The sequence below is a fragment of the Lissotriton helveticus genome, chromosome 5_1 (assembly GCF_964261635.1).
Source record: "Lissotriton helveticus chromosome 5_1, aLisHel1.1, whole genome shotgun sequence".
In the NCBI taxonomy this organism is placed as follows: Eukaryota; Metazoa; Chordata; class Amphibia; order Caudata; family Salamandridae; genus Lissotriton; species Lissotriton helveticus.
Window position 1 is genome coordinate 736694536 of NC_136065.1, and position 22290 is coordinate 736716825.

Consider the following 22290-nt stretch of genomic DNA (forward strand, 5'->3'; position numbering starts at 1 on the left):
TTCTTTTTAAGGTTTCTCAGTGCGGCTGATATTGTGGTACCTCTCCTTGATATTGCTTCCTTCTGAGGGAGGAATGTCCCTTTTCTGTCAACAATTACACCCAGATATTTGTACTCGTCGACGGTTTCAACTGTTAGGCCTCCCATTTGCCAGTGAAATTTAGATGTGGCCGACTTCTCATTTACTCTCATGGCTTTTGTTTTGGAGAGGTTTATGCTGAGGCCGTTCGTGGCTGCGTGGGTGTAAGTTGTGTTGATTAGGCGTTGTAGCCCTATCGGCGTCTGGCTTGTGAGCACGATGTCATCGGCGTACATCAAGTTTGAGACTATAAGTCCTCCTAGTTTTGGGGCGTGAGGATTGCATTCGTCTAGCATTGGAGAAAGATCCGACATGAAAATATTAAAAAGGGTCGGGGCTAGAACGCACCCTTGTTTGAGGCCCTTGGTCGTCTGTACTTTTCTTGACAGGCAGTCTCCTGAACCTAGCTTGATTTGTACCCATGTGTCCGTATGTAATAGCACCAGTTGTGATAGTAAAGTTGTCGGCATTTTCTTGTTGGCAAGCTTCTCCCATAGTAAGTTTCTATTGATGTTGTCGAAAGCCGATGTGAAATCAATGAAGCATATATAGAGAGGAGATCTGACAAGTTTGGCAGATTCAATTAGCAGAGTTAGGGCCAGAATGTTTGTCGTTGTTCCTAGTTTTTTTCGAAACCCACTTTGGGTGATGGGGATTACTGCATTTTCGTTTGCCCATTCTGTGAGCTCCTCTAGTAATAGACCAGCATAGTATTTGGCCTCGTTGTCAATTAAGGCAACAAGTCTATAATTTTTTTGTTAGTTTTTGCTGCCTTTCTTATGAATGGGAGCTATTATTGAGCCTTTCCATGAATCGGGAATCGTTCCCGTTTCAGAGATCTGTTTGAATAGTGGCAGTAGGGCTGCTGCCCAATATTCCGGATTTCGTTTGTACAGAATGGGAGGAATTCCATTGGGGCCTGGCGCCCCCTCTGTCTTCCCTTTTGCTATCCTGCTTATAATTTGTTTTTCTGAGAAGCGCATTGTAGTTGGCTCTGTTTGTTGTATGCAGTCTAAATTTTTTCTGTTGAGTTCTAATGGCTTCTCGGCAGAGTTATTTGTTATTGTGTTGAAATGGAGCCTTAAAAATTCAGACCAGACTTCTTCGGTGATGTGTGAGTTTATGCTGGGTTTTCTGGAGTCCTGGAGGTCATTTACTGTCTTCCAGAATCTTCCACTGGTGTTAATTCCTTTTGCATCGTGGAGCAGCTTTGCCCATAGGTCTTCCTCTGCCTCCCTTTTCAGGTTCCAGATTAATTTCTTCTTGGTGGATTTTTGTTTTTGCAGTTCCTTTTGGACTTCTTTGTTTGGACCTTCTCGGTGTAATTGCCTCAGTAGTTTGTTAATGTTTTTCTTGTAGATCTTTAAGTTTGTGTTCCCTTTTATTTTCTTATCTTCCTTTTCCTTCTTGCGAGATCTCTTTTTGAGACTTGATTGATTTTGATTTTCCATGTTTTTACGTGCCATTTTTGAGCTTGTTTGGGCAGTTCCAAGGCTGCTGGTGAATAATTCCCATCGGCTTAGATTATCTGTCCGGGACTCTATGCTTTTTTCCCACAGTTTTTTCGCTTCTTTTTCGAAACCTTCTAAGTTATGCGTTTTGCATTTTATCCTTTTTTGTGTGACCAAATATGATAATCCCTCATTAGCTACTGGTAAGGTGACCGCGGCCCCATAAGTGTCGAGAGTGATCTCTTGTGGTAGGTGGTCGCTGGCTGCGGTTGTTCCAATTCGAAAATCCAGAATTTTGCCAAACAGTTGTAGAGATGAGAATGTGAGGTCTATTGTGGAGCTTGCCGTTGTGTTGTGAAAAGTGGCTGACAATGGGATGTCGTTTGTGAAACGGCCGTTTAGAGCTACAAGGTTAAGATGTTCCAAATCTTTCAGGCTGTCTCTTGACAATCTTCTTTGTTTTCCCCATTTGCTGGCCACCTGTTGGGGGATTCCCCATATGTTAAATTGTTCTTCCAGGAGAGAGTCCCTTAGCTGGGGCCCGCCTAAGTACATATTGAAGTCCCCTGTTACTAAGAGATTGGTCGTTGACTCCTCTGACAGTATCTTTGTTACTTCTTCAATTAGTAGTTTCATCCCGGCTTTTTTTTCCCGGGGGTGAACGTATACGTTTAGCAGTATTAGCTTTTGGTTTTGATCTTTTCCCCCTAGTTCCGGCTCTATTGTTTTTATACTGTTGTTACCCGACTGTGTGGCGTCTTTACTCTTTATTTCATTTATGCTCATTATTGAGGTGTATGTGGTTTGGCCTCCTTTTGAATGGCCATATTTGGCATTTCTTGAAGCTGGTATGTGGTGTGCCTTAAAACCCTGTATTTGGTACGGCTCTTCCGACCAGGTCTCTTGAAGGGCAATTATGTCGAATTTCTGGAGGTAAAGTAGGAGCTGAGCGTCGTCAGCCTTATTTCCTAAGCCGTTTATGTTCCAGGAACAAATTCTTAGTTGATGGTTTTTTGAATTGTTTTGTTGCGAGCATTGTCATTTCTTCTCAGGCCTTTTATTGATGGTCCTTGCTACCCAATGCCAATCCTCGTCTTGGATAGGTCCTTGGGCCTTCCTTGCGCTCAGTGGGTATATATCTGTCTGTGAGACTGAAATGCTTCTGGCCCCTTTCAGGACGCTTGTCCTTTTCTCTGGATGTTGTTTGTTTTTGAAGCAGTCAAGACTCTTTTTTTGTGCTTGGCTTAGTGGTTCTGGGTATCCTTTTTTTCCCTGTATTTTTAGGCGAATCCCCCATGTTTTAAAGCGTTGTTCAGACTCCATGATTCTTTCAGTTATTTCCTGCGTAGCCCATATGGTTTTGGTTACCTCTTGTTCGGATAGGTGACTGTGGTGTTCAAACTCCACAGATTCAAGGTTGTGTGTTTTTATGTCCTTCAGGTTGCTAATGGTGGACAATAAGTGTAGTATGTTACCTCTGTTGAGTATATCCCCTCTACCTCTTGATCTATATTCAGGGATAAATAGGATTGTGCCTTTTTCAACATCCTTCTGCTTGTGGCCCCATTGTTTATGTTCTTCAATGTCTGGTTTAATCGATGTATGCTCGGCTCTTTTTATAGGTGGTTGCTTTACGTCTCGGGCTTCTATGGCCTCCTTGTTGACTTCCTGCGTTGGTCCCTGTGACTCAGGGATTCCCTTGGTGACTGTTAGTGAAGCTCCCGACCTTGCTGTGATGTTTGTCCTCTCTGTTTCGTTTGTGGGATTGCTTTTATCTCGACTGAGTTCTGTTTCACTCTTATTGGTCGTATTTCTGCCTTTGTGATTGGAGTTTTGACTTAATGAAATTTGTTTGGTTTCTTTAGCCGGTGAGGTTGTTATGATCGCTGGTTGCCTATCTGTGTCTGCTTCCTGAACCCTTTCCGATGTTAGATTTGCCACTTTGAAAAAAGCTTTTATGTTGCTTGTCTTTTTTCTTCCTTTTCTTTTCTGTTTTCGACCTTGTTTGTTTGAGTCCCTGTTTTTTTCTAGACATTCTATCCCCGAGCTGTTGTTTCGAGGGCTGTTAAAGTTTGTGGTTTCTGGGGCCTGCCCCTGTTGTCCCTGCGCGTCACTAAGCTGTGTGTTCTTTTGTTCCAAGCTGACCTTTTGTTCTGGTTCTGCAGGTGTTTGTGTTTCTTTCCATGCCACCTCGGCATAGGTTTCAACTTTGTTTTTCCCTGAGTTATTCTGGCATGTTGGACCGTCTCTACTCAAGTTTTGTGCCTTCTGCCCTTTCTTAGTTCCGGGATTATGTGAGTTGAGTGGGCTCCTCGTCTCTTTTTTGTACCGCTCAGTGCCGTATCTGTCTTCAGAGGTCATAAGCTGTTTGTTCGGCCGTTGGTGATTTGGGTTTGGTGGTGTGTTTGCTATGTCCTGGGTTCCTCCTTTTGTTGGGTTGTCAGTTGTCTTTTTTGAGTTTTGCTGGATGCCCCCCAGTGATTGAGAAATCGATGAGAGTTTGTCCATTATTGTGTAGCAAGCGCAGCTTGGCTGCTCTATTTTTGTTTCAGCTTGTACTCTTTTGATCATGTCGTTCATGTCAGCTAGCTTGTTGTCGATGTTTGCTACATGTATCGCTAGAAAATTTAGCAGGGAAAGTTGCATATCCATTTGTCCGAGTGATACTGCATGGCCTTTATTGATAGCTGTAGGGTGTTTAACAGGGATGACCATAGTATTTCTGGTCCATTAGAAGACTCTTCTGTGATTGGGATTTTAACTGGAACTTTTTGACTATCTTCCTCCTGTGGGATAACTGGGGAGTAAGATGCTACTAGCCTCTCCCACTCCTCTGCTGTGAGCTGGCCGGTGTTCTCTAGTTTGAAGATATCTGTTTGGTCGTTCACAGATTTTTCTGTCTCTTCCGGTTCTACATTTTCTTCATTTTTTGGTGATGTTCCTGGCTCTCTTCCGACATCCTCTTGTGAATGTTCTCGATGTTGCGGGTGCTCATGGACCTGATTAGTGGTAATATTAGTTGCTTGTTTGCTAGTGATGGGTCCTGTGTTTGCTTTTGGCTGATCCTGTGTTTTGTAGTCCATTTTTGTTGGCTTTGTTGGAGATGGTGACTCCGATTTTCTAGGCGGGAATTGTTTTCTATTGTTTGTTGGCTCTTGATGAATTCGCCCCTTCTCTGTGGCTGTGGCTGTTATTAGTGGTTGTGACATTGGCAGGATAGCTATCCTTGGCTCGAGGGGATAGCCCCTTTCCTCCTTGTTACTGTTGTCTACGCTATGGACTACACTTTGTCCGTCCTTGCCGGTGCCGGTACCGGTCTGATCTGCTTGGGTTGGGCTTTCTTTGGTTGTGTGTGTTCTCCTTTTCCCCTCGGTGTAGCTCTCCCTCTTCCTTTCTTGATCTTCCTCCCAGCCGTCCCCGGTGTCTGTCTCTGTTGCCGGTTTTTCTTGTCTCTTGTTCTCGCTTGTTTCTCCTCCTGAGTCAATGGCAGTTATTTGAGTAGATCCCACAGGTTCCAGTGGGGAGGAGAGACCCTTAAGGTCGCTGATTGAAGAGCTTAGGAACGACCCAGGATCTTTCATGAAAGAAAAGATTGAGTAAATTTTTGGTTGGTTGTCCTTATGTGCTAGTTTGCTGAGTGTGTCTGACTTGTCGTCCTCGCGCGACTGATTTTCTGGAGTTGCTAGCTCCTGTTCCTGCAGATGTATTATTTCGTCCGGTGGCTTGGACTTGTTCCCGCGCCTTCTTGTCTGGGAGTTGTTGGTTGCTTTCCTGACTTTTCCGGACCTCATCCCGCTGTCAGAAGTTTGTTGGATTGCGGTTGAGGTTAGTACCTCTCAAGTGGTTGCTTCCTGTCTATCTGCTTGGTCGCGCTCTCTGATGACCTCCTCTCTGGGCGTCCCTGCAATGCCTGCTGGATGATGTAGGCCCACCTGGCCGTTTTCCTCGCTGCGGTGCTAACTGCGAGGCAGGTGACCCCCAGGGAAAACAGGTGGGGTCAAAATGGAGTGGCAGGGTAAGTGTGAGGTCCTGGCACCTCGGAGGGGTCTCAAGTCCTGGATGAGTCCGGGGCTTTGGGTGATGTGTCCCCACGGCTCGTGGCTCGTGGCGCTCAGCTCCAGCTCCCGTGGCTCCCGCGGCTTGTGGCTCCCCGCTCTCACCGCTCGGTCGGCCTCTCGAGCTCTCTGTGGCACTCAAGTGAAGCAGGCAGCGCGGGGTCTAGGGCGAAGCAGGCAGAGCGGGGGGTCACACCACAGGCAGGGAACCATGAACAAAACTCCTTTGCCCGCTCACCGCTCACCACTCGTCGTTCGCCTCCCACCGATCCTCTTGCTCCTCTTGCTGCTCCTGGGCGCCGAGCCAGATACCGCATGGACTGACGCTCGGCTCGGCTCAGGCTTTCGGGGTGGGGGTGGGGGTGAGGGATTCCTTGCCTTATCCCGGCGCCTCTCAAACCCTTGCAGCCTCACCTTAGCCGTGCTCCTTGTTCCCTCCGCAAGATGCTCACTGCACACTGCACACAGCTCACAGCTCATGCAAATGTAGTGATCGCTGATAGAGGCAGAGGCAGAGTTTTGGATCTCTCTGTGCGATGGAAATTAGTTCAGTTAATAGATAGGTGCACTTGAGCCACAGTCCTTAAGACCCAGCAGCCTTGCAGGTACTTACGGGAGTCCGTTAGTGATCAGCAGTCCCGCAGTGGTCCCACAGTGGTCCCACAGTGGTCCTGCAGTGGTCCCGCAGTTCTAGTCCTGGCTGTACCCTCCGTTCGCCAACAGGCAAGAAACGCGTCCACCAGCTGCCTCCGTAGCAGCTCGTGCGCCTGCAAGCACTTGCGGTGTGGTCACGGGAGGTCGCGGGGGTTGCAGGAGGTCACGACTGGCTCCTGGCTCACTCCTCGCTCACTCACGGCTCACAGGCACACCCGCGGCTCACTTCTCCTGCTCCTGCCCCTGCACCTTGGCAAGCTGGCCGGCCACAAGCAAGCCGCGAACAATCTGCCCCCATGTCTCCGTGTCTCCGTGTCTCCGAGTCTCCGTGCGGGCTCCGGGTGCAGGCTTCGGGTGCTCCGTGTCTCCGTGCCTGCCTGGCTGTGCTCCTGCTGCTCCCGCACGCCTTGCCTCGCCTTGCCTCGCTCTGCTTTGCTCAGACAGACCAGCTCAATAAATCACAGTCCTCAGCCACTGTGAATGGAAGCCTGTCCAGTTTTTCAATCTACAGCATTGTATATTTAGCTTCCCTTTGTGCCATTTCTATCTGTGTATCAGTTAGATTGAATTGTGAAAACAGAGATGTACTTTGCACACAAATATTGTAGCGTCCATCTCAATAACATAATAGAACATAACTGAGATTGGCCATGTTGTAATAGTGCCAAATCCTGTTCCAGTTTGTCTATAGCAGAAGATACAATGCTGCCCAATGAATATACTCTGGAGGTCAAAGTTGTTAACCCATTATCCACCACAGCCAAATGTTTTTTCTAAGTTTAAAAGGTCTATTTCCCGTATTCCCTCTGTGGCTTCTTGTTGGGAAAACTTCCAGATTTCATTATAGGCAGCATAAATGCCTGCATATATAAAACGTTTTACGTTGTTTCCTAGGCCCTAGTAAAAAGTCCCTAAGATCCATATCTTGTGAGATTAAAGATAAGTGTTGTTTAACTTCTATAAGTGTTGAGGTTTCTAGCCATTCTAGCCACAACTTCCCAACACTATAGGATGTCACTACCCCTGGATGTTCTCTCTGTACATATCGTGGGTCTGGCCTATGCATACTGAGTCCCTTGGTGATGTGCAGGAACCCTTTATGACATGTGTTTGTGTCTAAGGGCCAAACCACCCACTCCTTCCAATTTGGGTCTGATCTATTGTACTTTGCTACATCATCAATTGTTGCCCCTTTCTTTGTAGAAGAATTCTGCCACCCCTGTGATGGTGTAGGAAACTTTGGAGTGTTCAGGTCCTTTATCTTAGCTATTCCAAGACATGACGTCTGTTGCACAGTATCATTTAAAAAGATCATCTGCTGTGGAATGAGGCATGCTCTAAATAGTGCCTCTGTACTCTAGACTTGCCAGTTCCTTAAACCCAAATCGATTTTGAGTCAATTTCGTCTTTCCATAGGTTAAAACCCTGTACAGACAATTGGACCAAAAAGGAAGCATAATAAATCTGTTTTGTGTTTCTCAACATAATTTTCAGTGCTGATTTTGGTGCAACCTTATAATAAAATGAGGCTGGGTCTGTGGTGTTGAACCCTGAAAAGTATGCCAATTTCTGTGCAAACATTTGTGAACTACTTTTTGGTGGTGTTGGGCAATGTTCCCTCTGATTGTACTCAAGTACATTCCTAGGTGAAATGGCTGTGTGCAGGAAATTATGGTCAAAATGTTGGTAACAGTACAATTTGTCATAGTATGATGAACATTCTAACATTTCATTATTAGAAAATGTAGCAGTTTTCTCTAAATCAGACAACATGTTATTTACTGTTTCAGTGTCCCAATCATCAGAAAATGTATTGGAGGTAATGAGATCACTTAATTAGATTTTAAATACATGAATAATTTTTAAAAGATCGGTCGGTCCGAATATGTTGAAATCAACCTTGTCCCATACTATACCATCGGGTATAGGAACAGCTGTAATGTTCACTGATGACAAGTCTCTTTGTTCACGATGTGATGTTGGATGGGGCTTCAGTAGCATGTTGAACCTTGTTGAAGTAAGTGTCCATTGATAAGCATACTGAAAGTCAATACTAAGTCTAACCAGAAGAGAAAAAACAATATCCCAGAAATTACCCAGAGTTCAATCCAAGGTGATACCAGGTATGTCTTTTGAAAAATGAAAAAAGGTTATTTAATTCTTACTTGAATGGTGTTTTGGATGGCGTTGTTTCCGGCTCGCTTGGATCCAGAGAAAACGTATCAAAGTTAATGAAATAGCCAGAAGCTGTTTGATCAATTGTAGGAATTGCATCAGGATTAGTTGAAATGTTATTTTCCTCTTGACGAGGCATGTTGATGTAGACATCTGTATTCGATCTGATTGCAACTTGTGAATTATTCGGATTTTCATTTTGAATTTGAATGTCTGTTTCAAAAGGAACAAGTTCAATAACATTGTTGCTTAGTCCTTCATTCCTTACAGGTGGCTCCTCAAACATGTTGAGTCTTTCTGTTTGAACTTCTTAGATTGTAGCTAGAGGAGGGCGTCTGCTACAGCGGAGTCCACTAGGCCTATTGTTTAGTATTGGCCACATAGTGTGGTTTGATTAGGTCAATTGAGACAAATCTTTGCTCCTTTTTTCTGGCAAGAGGCAGAAGCAGCACAGTTCTTGTTCCGCAAGGACTGGTACTGGTTTTCTGTAAGAGAGTCCAAATTCCTTTTTGTCCACAATTTTCTCTCTGACCAGATCCCCGACTTTTGGGATCCAGACTACCTTGACTTCCTCAGTGGCAGTCTGCTTTAGATGGACATTGCTTTGTTTTGTCCTGGATTCATTTAGATCCTGTAAAACAGTCAAACAATCATGGATATCAAATGGTTTTTCATCTGCCACTGCGCCTTCACAATCAAGATCAGGTACCCACATTTGTGTCCCAAAGAGGACCTCATATGGAGTGACACCCCCTAGAGAGCTTCTTGGGTGGTTGTTTAATGCCCTCTGTACCCCATAAAGGTGTGTGACCCAACTACCGCCCTTGTCTAATGCACTAGCTGTTAAAGATTGATTTATGTCCCGGTTTTTTCTCTCCACAACCAAATTTCCCTCTGGATGGTACTGAGATGAGAACCGCAATGCTACGCCCATTCCATCCATGGCCTCTTTGTAAGCTATGATTTCAATTCCGCTACCTGTTCCCATAACATTTTGTGTGTAATTATGCCACATTTTGCGTCTTTAAACCCATTTTGTCCCCAATGATGTAAGTATTCATTGTACGACTGGACACAGTAAAAAGAATCACACACGATTAGTGTGGGGAATTCTCGATCCATATTTACAAGTGCCAGTATAAGTGCTTTTAATTCTGCCAACTGAGCTGTGCAGTCTCCTATAGATTGCGTTTTTGTCAACTAGGATGGAACTTGCCATCACGCATGCGACCTTTAACAATAGCACATGATGAAAAATATTTCTGCTTACTTCCTATAACCGGTTGCGCAGATCCGTCAGTATTAATAATATATTCATACTGATCTAGAGGCAGTATTTCATTTGGTAGAGGATATTCTTGTTCATATTGCAGGAATGCTTGTGTTTTTAAACTTTGATCAAATCTGTATTCAACATCTGTCACAGTAAGAGAGTTAGCCCATTGTCTCCATCTAGCATGTAATGCTTTCGCATTTGGGATGCTGGCCTTTGTAACAGCTTCTAAAGCCGGTACCGATGTTACAACAATAATGCGTTTCCCCTGAGCCAGTTCTCTTTCTCTTGCTGTCAGGATTTTTTCTGTTTAAGTGAAACGCATTTCTGCATTTGTGTACCGGTGTGATTTGTAAGCGATTGGTACAGTTTCTCCTTCATTAAAGGTTAAATAAGCGTACCCGCATTGACCTGCGATTTTTCAGAACACTAAGTAGCATACGTTTACACGGGTTTGGAAGCAATCATGTCTTCCTGGAGTAAACAAAGAATATTACTATGTTCTTGTGTGCAATCTTCGGCTGAAAAGTCAGGTTTTATTAAGTCATAGAAAGGTTTTACCCTTTGTGCATAATCTAAAATGTATGTCATACGGAAGTTCAGGAATCCTAGTATGGATTGTAGATTTTTTAAAGATTTTGGAGGCTGGAGCAGCGCATGCTTTTCTAAAAAGTTAGCTGCCAGACTTTTGCCTTCATTTGACAGCTCATATTCCAAAAATAGGACATTAAGGTGGGCTATTTTTGATTTTTTAAAGTTGAATTTGTAGCCATCTGAGGCAAATACCATAACAATGGTGCTTACCCTGGTCAAGTGACTCTCTAAGTCGTCTTCTGTCAGATAAATACCATCCACATAGGACAACGCTACTTCATCAAAGTTTTATAAGTAACTCTGTTACTCTTGCTGAAAATACACCGGGCTGTTTTTATACCCTTGTGCTAGACCACAGAATTGTCGCTGAGACCCCAATGCACAGGATGCGGTCAGATGCCTGCTTTCAGGTGCTATATTTTGGCAGAAAAATCCATTTGCGATATCAAGAGTAGTTTTGTATTTTGTGCGCACTATGTTATTCATTAATGCAGCACTATGTGCATTTTGGACAGCAAATGTCTTTGTGCATGAGTTTAAATGTCTGTAATCTAAAACTAGACAATGTGTATTGTCGGGTTTAGCAACAGGAAACAAAGGTTTGTTCATTGGAGAGGTACATTTTTCAATTACCCCCTGGTATTCAAGTTGATCTAAGATCTCCCTGACCTGTTTTTTAGCTTCTTGCTTTATTGGATATTGCCTCTGAGCATTAGATGAAACTTTTAATGGGATCACGTGGTAGATTGAGTTCTCATCCCACCCTGTACAATGTCGGAGCTTGGGCTACAGCCCAATCCTGCGCATATGAATGTTTTAGGTGAACAGAAACGTGGTTGGAAAATGCCGTAAAAAGTATACTTTCTCCCCTGCGGCTCTCTATAACGAATACAGGCGGCCAATCTTGTTCTGCTAACAGGATGTCATAACCAGTTGATAAGTTCTTCCAAAAAAGAGCTTTTACTTTCCTGGGCTTGTCCCCCTCCAATCGGAGTGTTATTTCATATAACATATGTGGGATGCTCACCCTGGTGTCTGGTGTTTCCACCGTGATGTAATCATTCAACTCCGCTGTTACCAGAACTTCCTTCAGGTTCAGGCTAGCTATTGTTACCTCTACCGCACTGTCTAGTATCGTCAGAGCCCATTCCCCGTTCAGAAGTTGTGTTCTCAGAATTCTGGGCATGTCTGATTTTCAGACCAGCAACTTTCTTTTTCCTAAATTGAGGTTTTGGATTTTGCGTATCTTCTTTTTTCGAAGTGAAGTCTTGAGCATGCTGCTTGTCTCTGGACTGTGTGCGCTCCTCTCTATTTTCTGACCGTCCTTCCCTTTTGGAGCTTTTGTTCGAGCCCTGAAAGGAACGAGAGGAACGTGTATCAGTATCCTGATACCTGTCAGGTTTCCTAATGTTATCCCTATTCCTAAGATTATACCTCTTTTCAGAGGGCTCATGTTGAGGAGACGTCCCTCGGGATTGAGATCTCTTTTCTTTGGAGTTTTCTTTTTTATTATCCCACTTCTTTTTAGAAGAAGTAGGTGTCTGCTTATAAGTGTCCGTTTCAGGACTGCCCTGTAGTTGAGGTTTTAAAGCCCTTCCCCCCCAAACTATCTCTGCCTAATTCTGCATACGCAGTTTCAATTATTTTGGGTAGTTCAGCCTCCTGCGTTAATGGGCCGACCTCCCTTAGGCGTTGGCGGATTGCCACTGATGCTACTTCACTTTTAATATTAGCTTGTATTATGGCTGACACCTGGTCATAGTTATTTAATAAGTTCATCCTTACGTTTAGGGCAGGTCCTGCTCCATAGTCATTTTGTATTTGTCTTAATACAGCTGGTATTACTGCTAATGAAGGAATACCATGAGTTCTGGTATATATGGCAGCAAAGACTGTACCCCAAGAGGTGCAATCCTCTAACTGTGGTGTAATATTCATGGGCAAACAGATTGTTAACATTCTGTGCTTTTCAAATGGTGTTGTATTTGGGAATACTGCTTCTATATGGGTTATTTTCTGGGCTACCCAGGAAGGAATTTGATCACGTTTTTTGGGCACTGTGCCCATTACCGCGTGTAATGGTTGTGGAGTAATTTTAGTAGTAGTGCTCTGTGTAAGAGCTGCAGTAGGTGTAATTACTGTAGGTTGGACCGCTAGTGTCCTTAAGACGAAGTGTGTCATGTTTCTGTAAAGTTTTATCAACTCTTTCATTTGAATAAGTAGTTCATCCCCTGGATGTGGTGCATAGGTCGTTAATATTGGCCATGTTGCTCCTGGTCTTCTAAAAGGACCAAGCCTTACTCTTGTTGTCGTGTGGGGTAGGGCACCATTAAACCAGTAAATATATTCCTGGAAGGTAAGCGGAATCTCAATCTCCTGAAACGAAGTGTAAGATGCTGGAACTTCTTCATGTTTGTAATAATGAAAAGTTTTGGTTACAGCATCTGCTTCTGGGAGTATAAGCCATGAGTAGAATACCTCAGTTTTGAAATTTTGTGTGCCTCTATCACAAATATTACTACACCTCCTCTCGGAGGTAACACATGTTTGACAAGTCAAAGTTTGTCCTACTTTGGGTGCAATATGTATTGCATTTGCATCTTCCTCACCAGACCGATTAAGTTCCTGGGTTTAAATTGGGTTTAAATCTCCATTCTCGACAGACATCATGTTCAAGTCATAGAATTACTGTCCAAGGAAATATAGAAAAGGTTTTATGCAAAGGTTTTATGCACAATTTTGGGAAATTTTCCTTTCAAGCTTGATTAACCAACAGCCAATACATAGGATATCTCGCCTACTCAGCTGTGGCAGAGATTTTTCCCACCTATTTCAGATGTCTCTGGGTGATGTAATAGGGTCTCTGAGAATAAGCACGACTGAGCTACTCAGATTCTACTGTTGAGTAAGTGCGCCATGTATATACCACGTTGGGAAAACCATGTTTGACACATTGGATGCCATTATACCATGTTGAGCGTCATGTAGTGTAGTTCCGATAGTACCCTTTCACGCAAAACCTATGTTGTGTACGGATAACATGCAATGTGGGCTTGGTGGAAAACTGACTCTGTACACCCCCACCAAATATGTCAGCCTATGTTTTTTGCATTAGCTAGCTCACAGTACCACTAGAATCTCCTATTATCAGAGAGATTATTTTTGGCAACCTCAGAACATTAGAACCTCAGACTTGTGGAAACAATATACTACTTTTCACCCAGTCACTCGTGCTTGCTTGTTTTGCTCTCAGAGAGATACACAGAAGAAACAGTTGAGCGTGTTTACAATAAGATTTCATTGTACCGTTGTTCTTCTCATGTAAAATAAGTGAGCTGCTACAACTGTAAAACAGTTGCAGAGATATAGAACCAGCAGTACAGTGAATAAAAAGAAATAGTATTGTTCTACCATTTTGCAATAGTCAAGAACACATACATGAATATGAAATGCATTTATAAAATAAAGTGCATACTCCTAAGATGCCTGTCTAGATGTACCTAAGTGTACCTAGCATGTGAGTAGGTGCGAAAGACCCTATGCCTAAGAGCCTAAGTTTAAGAGCCTAAGTGTAAGAGCCAAGAATCCCACTAGGATTTAGATGAATCCCCATACCTGAATAGTGAGAGTGTGGGACTTTGTCCTGGACTTGAGCTGGACACCCTGCAAGGGATCGTCAGACCACTGTCAGCTGGAGCGATGGCATGCCGGAGCCGCAGCGTCTCTGGTCAGTGTGTCGGCCTTAAAGTCTCGGTTCCCTCCTGCTTACTGATAGCAAGAGGTGCTGTATTTATACAGTCTACGTGTGTATGTTCCCAATTGTTCAGTATGAGGATGACATTGGGGATTAAACCTTGTGCTGCGATGGGTGAGGTAAAGTGGAGCTCCTGGAGAGTGTGCTCATAAATTATTCATATGGATGATGTCTTAGCAATATCGATTGGGAAAAACCCACCCTCTGCATGGAACTAGGTGAAAGGTTTAGTCCATAAAAGGCTATAGTCCTTATAAGGCGTTATGCCCATACAAGGCAGTCTGTCCTTATTTGGAGTTATGTCCATATAAGGCTCGTTCATATGTAATAACGGGGAGATGATGTAGGGAAAGTGTACGATGTTCCCTGGACCAATATCAGGGTACCAATATGAAATATAACACCCACTCCACCTTATACTTAACAACGATAATACACATTTGAGATACACATTTATAACAGTGTCAGTGCATACAATTATCAAGCAGTTATTTAAAATGTTTCTAAAAACGTTAACATTTTCATTTAAAAACAGTTTAAAAAAGGAAACATTTTCTTAGAGAAAGTATGACATTTGTAGTAAAGTTCCGCAAATCACAGTTCTAAATGAGTTTGATCATACAAGTTGAACTACTGCAAGCATACTTAGAAGGCCATGCTTTGTTATAGAAAGTGTACGATGTTCCCTGGACCCATATCAGGGTACCAACATGAAAAATAACACTGGTTTTACCCTTGCTAACCCCATGACACTATGTACAGCCTTTACTACAGGTCTTTTCTGCAGGTGACACCACATGGTTCAAAACGGTTAGCCTGTGTTCAGCAAAGTCTGCTTGCAGGTGTCCTTTCCCGGCCCTTTTGCTCTTTCTCCCCCCCCCCCCCCCCCATTTTCTGATCCTTCTAATCATTGGATACTGAGAGTCCCTCATGCTAATAGGCTTTACCACTTTTACATACTTGTAATGTGTTCAACTCTACTTACTAGGTGGATGGGCGTTTGTACCTAGGGCCACTTGCCAAGGACAGATGTTACTTAATTAAGTAGCACTATGCACTTATTGTGGTATATAGCATCCGCAATATAATTCTTGAAAGTGTGTTACGTTGTCTCCTCAGCATTGTGAGAATATAGTTTAAATACACTGTACCCCACTGCTCAAGCGGCGTAGTATGTTGTTTTTATATTACCACAGGTACCCCGGTGAATCTGCTGAACAGCTGGATCACTGGTTTTGTGTTACACACTTTTGTTTTATTCTCACTATTTCTACACATGTTGTGCAGTAGCTTAAAAAGAGAGATCCTGATGAAAGCCATGACACTTATACAGGTCAACACGGCTGAAACATGTAGATCACTTTCATGTTTAGCCGTCTCTAATACCGCCAGCCACACTACACTATATCTGTTTTTAATCCTGGCACCAGGAAGCATCAATAAATCACAGTAGGCTTACCTTGTAGCTAGTTTTATCCAAATTGTTTCACCACTATTTAATTATTACTGCACTACCTCATCCACACACGCTCATATTGGTGTTTAGGTATTCCCCTCTTCTTCACAAAAAACATCTGTGAGCTCCTCTCTCACAGCGAGAGGGTTGTAGCCCGCATCACGACTAGGTTTGTGATGCGAGGAGGTATCCCCATGATGAAGCATGATACCTTTGGTGTGTGAGGGAACCTGTCCTTAAAAGGGACCCCCCCCCCTTTTCCAAAGTAGTGTTTTTTCTATTTTTTCTCCCACTGCCAGTCAATTAATCAGACCCGAGGGCTCGTTGTGTTGTGAAAATGAGACCAAGCCATCTGAGATTTAAGATTTAACTTGCAATTGGTCGTAGAATCAGAGTTTGAATTCAGTGCTGTTGACCCTGCCATCAGAATTTGGACTACTGAGTGGTTCATTGGTGGTTCATGGAGGAGTCCAATAGCGTTTTGATGTGAGAGGACTTTGCCAAGTAAATTGAGTTTAGTACCTTCTTCTGGCAGTCCTAAGCTGAGTCAGCTTAGATGGGTAGCCTTCATGTAGTCTTGACTCATCTCAGGTTTTTTTTCCTCATATACCTAACAACAATAAATGTGTCCTTCTGTAACGAAACTGGTGCTATGTAAAGCGCTCTGATACTCTATGTCTCGGGTCTAGTTTGCGCTATATAAAACTCTAAAAAAAGATATACTTCTTTTGACAACTATAGGGCAGAGGGCTTCCAATGTTTCCTCTTTTTATTGCTGCGAGCAGAATATTCAATCAGGTCTTTCATGCAGTCATTGAAATTAACTGCAAATACATTTAGAGGATGATTATGATGTCGGGCGGACACCATCTCGTAAACAGGACCGACCGACCTCCGGTCGGCAGTCCCAACCACCTGATTTGTAGGCGGCTGAACACTGTTCGTCCACATGCCAACATTTGTCTACGGGAGCATGTGATACGGCCCTAACCCGGCCATTGTCCATTCTCCCATAAGGAAATGGGAGGTAGTGTTAATCCCTGCACCCCATGGCAGGCACCTCAAGGTGCCTGCCATGGGGTTCAGCGACTCCCCCTCTGCCCCCAAGGAAAGGCCACACACACAAGGTGGCCCTGCTAGGGGCCCCCGAACACGCTTTCCGACAGAGTTTCCATGTCAGAAAGGCCGGCATGGCAACACCGGCGGAAAGCGTGCCTCGTAATCCCAAGGGTGGAAAGACCACCCTTTGACATTAGGGGTCGGCCTCCAACTGGCTGACAGTCTCCTTGGGCCTGTTGGAAGCCAGACGTAATGACCCGCTGTTTCAACTCTGACCGGCTGATTCATAATCAGCTGTTCAGAATTGAAACCTGCCATTGTAATAGGCCCTGTTATGTCTCCTTGTCTTTAAATAGGCAGAAGGTGCACTCAAGCCCTACATGCAAGTCCATTAATATCCATGTTTTTCAAATCCCACAACCAAATTTCACCGTTTTGTGTTAGGCAAAGGTTTTGGAATGGGTAATTGGGGATGTGAAAGTGATCTGAAGATGATTGGATGATTGGAGCAATCAACAGTGATAGTGTCCTTCATGGTCAGTATGAGATCATTCACAATGATCAAGTCAGGTAGCGAGTTTTCAGAGTGTGTCTGTTCTTGGAAGTGTTATAGGAGACTGCTGTCAAGAATGAAAGCAGAGAGAAAGTTAGCAGCTTTATCTTCAGCACTTCTTAATGTAAGTTGAAATCTCCCAAAAAGTGTTTGGTATCAATGATTATCAGGTGGTTCACAATGTTCACTATCCATTCCCCAAATAATGTATCATCACCTGGAGGGTGATGGATGAGATATAATTTGACTGTAGATTCATTAAGGGCATGAACTTCTAAACATGACCATTAAAATGGAGCAGCACAGGTCTATAGGAATTTTTCTCTATGTAATTTAGTTCCAGTGCCTAGTGATGGTGGAGCTACACTGCTTTGGAGTTGGAGAGATCTTCCACTACTGAGCCTCCAGTCCCTCTGGATGTAGATCCTGTTCTCCTGGAGAAATTCTCGCCGGTATGTTTGGAATCCTTCCCTTCTCTCTCTTTACAAGATCTAGAGACTCTCCTTAATAAAACCAAATCCGGCTCTCCTCTAGACGCTTGCCCGCTCAAGATCCTTAAGCAGTGTAGTGAATCCCTCCTGCCCCCTCTTGTTGACATCATGAATATGGCCATGAGGGATGGTATTTTTCCTTCTCAATGGAAAAATGCAGTAGTAAAACCCTTACTCAAGAAACCCTCTCTTGATCCTTGGGTTTTAAAGAACTTTCGCCCCATCTCACTGCTCCCAGCTCCGGCGAAGATGTTAGAATCACATCTTAATAAGCACCTTGCCGCCTTCGTAGAAAGCTCGGGCTGTCTGGACCATTCCCGGCATGGTTTCAGGAGGGAACATAGCACCGAGTCAGCCCTCACCATAGTGCTGGATAATATCCGCACCCGAGTTGATGGGGGACAGACCTCCCTCCTGATACTTTTAGACCTCACGGCCGCCTTCGACACCCTTTCTCCCTCAGTCCTAACATCTTGCCTGAGGGAGATTGGGGTTCAGGGGGCGGCCCTGAGGCTTCTTACCTCTTTCCTCGATCAACGAGAGCAAAGAGTGATGCTGGGTAAATTTCTATCTCCATCCCTGTCTGTGCAATGTGGGGTCCCCCAGGGATCGGCGTTAAGCCCGACCCTTTTTAACATATATGTGACCCCTCTTGCCAGACTGATTAGATCTTTTGGGATGGAGGTAGTCTCCTATGCGGATGACACACAGATCCTCGTCTCTCTCTCCCAGTCAGCTACTTCGACTGCCTCCAATTTTAGATCTTGTATGGAGGCAGTCGGTCAATGGATGATCTACAATTCATTGAAACTGAATGGGGAGAAGACGGAGGTGATGGTGTTTGGAGGAAAGGAAGAAGTATGGTCAGCCGATTGGTGGCCAGACTCATTGGGAGCCTGTCCTGTTCCTGCCTCTTCTGCCAAAAATCTGGGGGTCATGATTGATTCCACCCTCAGTATGTGTCAACAGGTTAATAGAACTATCTCTACCTGTTGGGGTATTATTCACATACTGAGGAAGATTAGGCATTATCTTTCACAGCAGGCTAGGAAACAACTTGCTATCGCCCTTATTGCCTCCCGCCTGGACTACTGCAATGCGCTGTATGCGGGACTGAATAAAAGTCTGCTGCAGCGCTTGCAGGTGGTCCAGAATGCAGCGGCCAGGTTTGTCTTGGACTTACCCCGGCGCACTTCGGCTACCTCTGCCAGAAAACTGCTTCACTGGCTTCCCATAGAGGACCGCATACTTTTTAAGACCATGTGCATGACCTATAGGGCCTTAGCAAAAAAGCAGCCATACTGGAATTGGATCCATTCTGTCCCGTTACAGTCCTTCTAGGAACTTGCGCTCCTCTAACAGACTCCCTCTTGCAGTCCCCCGCATTCGGAAAACCAAATGGGGTGGCAAAGCCTTTTCCTTCCTGGCACCCAAGTGGTGGAATGCCCTCCCTTTGGAACTAAGGTCCCTTCCCTCTCTCCAGTTATTTAGAAATGCCCTGAAAACACGTCTGTTTGTGTGGACTTATTTGTAGTTGTGCTTTGCCTTTTTATGATATTGCCTTTTTATGATATTTTTTGGTAGGCGCCTTGATGCCTTCGGGTTTTAGTCGCGCAATATAAATTGTTTTTCAATTCAATTCAATTCGAGCGTCATAGTTCTTCCAGGATGCCAGTTTGGCACTATACTGAGACAGCCTTTTGAAAAATTCTAGCTGCAAACCTCCAACAAGGTTCAGCAACCGGGCTTTGAGAATGATGTCTGCTTAAATTAATCCCAAATTTATCCCAAATCTGACTCTTTTAACTTTGCACTGCTTTTTCCTACCACATGGGGAAGGAAGTGCAACAAGGCAAATTGTTGTCACTCAAACTGCATGAGGGTCTAAACAACTAAATGTATGGGTTGAAATATGATATTATGCCATTTTCTTCTAGTCAATGGCTAAGGGAGGCGGATTTATTGCCTTGCTATATGAATGCTAACCGTGGGCTGACCCCGAAATGAGAATGATACATCAACAAAGAAATAGCTGAGAGGGACTGACCCAACGTGCCTTTCTATTTAGTATTAGTATTATTGTACTGATCACATGAGGCCTCCAGGCTGCTAAAGATGTCTCTAAGCCAAAACTAGATCATGTTCGAGACTCGTACGACAACCAAAGCAAAAAAACGAAATACATGCATTACACTGAAACAAGTCAAGAGAAACAGGATCTCTGGAGAAGTCTCACAAAAGCAGGACATTGTTTGGGAGCACTATGTTCTTACAACCCTCCTACGATAGGTAAGGAGATAGTGTTTTAGTAGAAAATAAATATGGTAATCAAAGATGTGAGAGTTTTTCTCCTGAACCACAGGCACATTTTAGAATATGTGATGACTAGTGCAAGAAAGAAGATTAGGCGACAATGATAATGTTAAATGTATGCAATAGCATTGTTAACTTTATATATAAATCCTAATATCAATTTCACATTTTGCCAAATTATATTGTTCTCCCCTTTTAAATTTATTTTAATGTTTGTCTCTAGAGTTACAACAAGACATTATTGAAGCTTAAACTGAAAAAAGAACGGATTTCAGATGTTCAAAAAGCCCTACAAAATGGTGATAAGGAATTAGAATTTGAGGATTTTAAGAACAGTTTGAAAGAGTAAGTGATGAAGCATACTATTTACCATGTATTTCCTTTAATCAGTATAAGATGTAATGGATGAACTGTTCATATAAGATACTGCACTTCAAGCTTAATTAAAATGGTAAAAGCTCAGGTTTTAATTAACTTCTAAGTTTTGACTGTGATATATACCACGTGAATGTTTTTTTATTCTACGGTACAAAAAGTAAGTTGATTTTAGCACCCACTGGGAATGCCAGAGAAGTCACAGTGGGTGCTAAAAATCAACTTACTTTTTTAAATACAAATTATGCAGTTTAAATCAATTGGATGTTAGAAATCCTTGTAAAAGCCAGTCACATCAAAGCGTAATAACATTTTGCAGTAAGTAGAGCTGCCATGACAATGTAATAACTGCTATTTGATTGACTTGACAAACTGGCAGACTTGCATTATTTGATCTTCTTAGATCATGCGGTTAATTGTGTTTTGTGGTATATTTAATAGACTGAACTGTTACATTCTTTGAAAACATGTGGTATTAGTCATGGACTATATCTAGAACATAGTACTGCATAGTACTGCTTGATTGCCCTCATATTGCAGGCATTTCTTTGTATAAGACTTCCACGTGTTAGAACTCGGAACCTAAATATATCTATAAGACCAGTATCCACACTCCAAAAGAAAAAAATATATATTATGTTTCTTGAATCCATGTTGATTTCAACATTACTGTAAATTGATTGCATATTGCCTTCATAAAACCCCCCATAATTTGATGCAAATCTACGAAAGGTTGTGTCAACCTTCCATATCCTGGGAACTGTCTTTGCCACCTGGGAAACTGTTCGCATACATGTTATTGGTTTCTTTGACATTATTACATTTATCTGCCTTTCTTTTTCATATTGTATTGCATAGTCACAGTTAAATTATTTTTTCAGTAGGTTTTGCATATCTTATTTTGCATGGTAAAGCTTTGCAATGTCAAAACACTGTTTTAATATTTTATGAAGTAATTTAACTTCATAATGCAGTTCAGTTCAAAAAGCTTTATTCGGTTTGTTTCACACAACCATATAAGCTGTACATATTTAAAACAAATAAGTAAAAATATCCATGCATGTTAAAAAAAGAGCATCACAGGACGGGTATATCACGCTCCGCTTACAAGACAGTGTATAAAAAATTATTTTCCACAGGCCGACTCTCATATTAACTTTAACACCGAGCGGGAGAACACTAGTATATAAATACTTAACTTAACTTTATAATGCATTAAAGAATACATAAGAACATTTCACAGGCAATTCTTTTCATTGGCCAAACGTTCGTATTATATTGACGAACCGGGATTTAGAGTACCTCTTGGTGGTGGTATTACCTTTACACGATGAAATATAAATGTGTAGCAAACCCACTTTAGATTTTGTTATTTATATATTATGCAAATTATATACAGGGTTCTCTTCTATTTTTATAGAAAACATGTAAACTAGGTACATTTTAAAAGTAGCTATTATCACACAAAAAAATGATTTTAGGGTCAAAACAGGTTACACACATTTTTCATTCAATTGTTGGGACATTGTGTTGCCCCTTCATTAGGAGTAGGCTACTTTGAGGTAACACTACCTTTTCCCATTGCTGTAAAGCCTTTTTATCATATCAATCTTTATTCAATTATGCGTCATAATCATAAAAGATAGAGACATAAAAGCCACATCAAAAATATTAAAATATACAGACCACCTTATTTTGTTCAAATCACATATTCTATAAACAATAAGTACAGTTTAAATACAGCGAGCCAGCCTATCCTTCACATCATTATAAGCTAGGCACACATTATTTTATGATAAACACCAAGGAACAAAAGGGGCTCTGCAAAGCCACCTCGTGTGGCTGGCTACCCTGCACTACAATGAAGGTCAGAAGTAGGTACCCTAGTAACCATGGATAGCCTATTTAATAACATACATTGTATTGAAGGGTATGCGTGCATAGAAATAAGTACATAAAGTGCCAGTTTACTGGATCCCAATAGCTCAGAAGTGGATTACCATCAAATG

The 22290-nt window shown here is 42.8% G+C and overlaps 1 protein-coding gene across 1 annotated transcript in view; it reads left to right on the top strand.

Annotated features, from left to right (window-relative positions):
- Window positions 1–22290, top strand: part of PKD2L1 (polycystin 2 like 1, transient receptor potential cation channel) — a 2231834-nt gene that overhangs the window by 1690798 nt on the left and 518746 nt on the right. Inside the window, exon 11 of the mRNA XM_078641081.1 lies at window positions 20130–20251. Coding sequence (XP_078497207.1) covers window positions 20130–20251 — 122 coding nt within the window. The remainder of the gene's footprint in view (window positions 1–20129; window positions 20252–22290) is intronic.